At 53.3% G+C, this 2,500-nt stretch overlaps 1 protein-coding gene across 1 annotated transcript in view; it reads left to right on the top strand.

Moving 5' to 3' along the window:
- LOC134093428 (leucine-rich repeat and IQ domain-containing protein 1-like) overlaps positions 1 to 2,500 on the top strand; it is a 28,864-nt gene that overhangs the window by 20,398 nt on the left and 5,966 nt on the right. Inside the window, exons 13-14 of the mRNA XM_062546480.1 lie at positions 1,966 to 2,040; positions 2,478 to 2,500. The exon at positions 2,478 to 2,500 is cut by the window's right edge and continues 79 nt beyond it. Coding sequence (XP_062402464.1) covers positions 1,966 to 2,040; positions 2,478 to 2,500 — 98 coding nt within the window. The remainder of the gene's footprint in view (positions 1 to 1,965; positions 2,041 to 2,477) is intronic.

Raw genomic sequence — 2,500 nt, 5'->3', positions numbered from 1 at the left:
AAAAAAAAGGAAGCAAATTGAATTCTTGGAAATGATTTAGTAATTCAGAACCTGTTTTTGAAGAGTGTGAGGTGTCAAATGAAGCACTTAATAAGCTTGGCCTGATGCTCGCCTGGAACTGGTATTCTTGGACGGGACTCCTCTCTGTCAGGAGCAGATGGGAGGAGAGCAGCTCTCTAATGAAGAAATACCGACTATCGAGAGAATGGAGCATCTCCACACTGGGAGAGTTCATATCGCTAAGAGTGTGTGTCGGTAACGTGCGTCCAGCCGTGACTGACAGGACATGCGATACATAAGCTGATATTTGGGGGATGTTATGGGATGGGAAATATTTCCCGGCTCAAAAAAACTTGTGTTTGGCTAGTTAATGGGATTAGTATTTCTGGTGTAGAACAAACCATCGTTAAGTAAGATAAATATGTAATTTCCCATTTCTTTGTTAAAGTCAGATCTTCCTGGTTGTAGCGTGTGTTGGGGTGACTGGGAGAGGTATTTATTGCAGGCTGTCCAGCATAAGACGTAGTTGTCTGTGAGTCTGTGCTAGCAGGCACGCTCACTGGCTCTCTCTCTCTCTCTCTCTCTCTCTCTCTCTCTACAGCCGGACCTTCCTCCAGCTGGACATCACAGAAGGAACCCCCCCGTGCTGCTATGGAAACCCAAACAAGCCTGGTACGGAAGCGGGGCGCTGTCGCCCCGGGAGACGAGCATCCCTCACGGCTCACCCAGGTACACTGAGCTCAGCCTCTCCACCCAGTCTGGGTGGTGCTCTCGTTTCTCTCTATCTCTCTGTCACTCTCTTTCTCTCTTGGCCAGTCTCTCCTTCCTGCATGTTTCTCTGTTATGGTTTCACACTCACTCACTGGTATGCCACTTTGCCCCCTCTCTCACTTTGGACGCTCTGCTAATGTTGTTGCTTGTTTTGTTTCAGCTCTAAATCTCCAGCCTCCATAATTAGTGGAGGTGCCTTTTCCACCAGATCAGAGAGGATTCTTGAAGAATGGTGAGCTTCTTTAGCACTTGTTATTAGAATACAGGGCAGTAGAGTAATGTCTCATGAGTTTTGGGAAAGAAATGGGTATTTTTATGTCACCACACAGCTTGACTTTGTGTGTGTGTATGTGTGTTTCTATATGTTCATTACCAGGGGCATCACAGATAGTCACACTGCTTACCTCATGCTGAAGAGAGCACAGAGAATGAAGTCTAGAAAGCAACAGCAGCGAAAATATCAAGGTGAGTTTTTTTAGGTGCACATAAGCAAGCATGAGAGTGTGTGTGTGTGTGTGTGTGTGTGTGTGTTTGTGTGTTTGTGTGTGTGTGTGTGTGTGTGTGTGTGTGTGTGTGTGTGTGTGTGTGCGTCTGCGTTTGTGTGTGTGTGAGAGAGAGAGAGAGAGTGAGTATATATGTGTGTGCGTGTGTGTGTGTGTGTTCTGCTCACATGTTGAGGTTGTTTATCTTTTGAGCACTTTCACTTATCTGGTGCTTTTGAATGAGGTCAGGTAGGGATTGAACTCTCTCCCAAGGAGCAAAGGGGGGGGGGGGGGTGGAGCTCTCCCTGGTGCTCTCAGCCATCAGCTGGAATGCACGCTACCCCAGCCTGCTCTGGGCCTGATGGAGCTGGGGTGGAGGATGGGTGGAGCAGGGGTGGAGGATGGGTGGAGGGTGGGTGGAGGGGCAAGGCCTGGCTCAGAGAAGACGTCCTTAATGAAAAAGGCCCCGCTCGCCCACAAAAGCGCTCCCGGCCTCTCCCCCCGAGTTTGTTATTGGTTGACATTCGCCCGTCTCTGGTCAGCGGTCGTGCCACGGTGGCGCAGGGCCCTTCCTCGCCGTGAAGCGTAATCAGACATAACAGAGCGCAGCTCCCCTCCGCTCCGCGCGCCAAGGGCCCTGTCATGTTCCATCGGCCCCGGCCCGCGAGCGCTCGCAGGAAACGGCTGTTCCGAACCGTTTTGGGTTCCACAGGCCCCCGCGCTCTCCCAGGACCAGGAGACGGCTCTCATTATCCGCAGCGAGCGGAGCCGAGGGGGGGTGGGGAGGGTGGGTGTACGAGGCTGGGCTCTCTCTCCGCCGGCTAACCCCAGAGAGAGGGAGAGGAAGGCCAGGCCCTTGAGCTCCAGGCTGGCCCAGGCTCCTGTGCTTTGATCAGGGCCGGTGACAGGGCGGCGGTGCTGGTGATGCCGCCAGAGGGCCCCAATCACGCACGCACGGCCCTTTTGTGTCTGACGGGCCTCTGTGGGCACTGGGCACGCAGGAGCGACCGCGCCGCGTCCTGACGGGGAAGTTTAACATTCCGACTCCCGACTCCACCGGCTTGTCATGAACTTCCCTCTTCGCCCGCCATCTCATCCAACGCTTCATCAGCTGACTTGCTCTGGGTTCCGCATCGCTCTCACGCTCTCCTCTTCTCTCTTCTCTCTTTTTTCTTCTCTCTCTCTTCTCTCTCTCTCCTCTCTAACCAATCCCCCCTGTTCTAGACCCCACCGTGGGACTGGCCGTG

The sequence above is a fragment of the Sardina pilchardus genome, chromosome 10 (assembly GCF_963854185.1).
Source record: "Sardina pilchardus chromosome 10, fSarPil1.1, whole genome shotgun sequence".
NCBI classification, from domain to species: Eukaryota; Metazoa; Chordata; class Actinopteri; order Clupeiformes; family Clupeidae; genus Sardina; species Sardina pilchardus.
The sequence above is the reverse complement of the archived record's forward strand: the minus strand, read 5'-3'. Positions and strand labels throughout refer to the sequence as shown.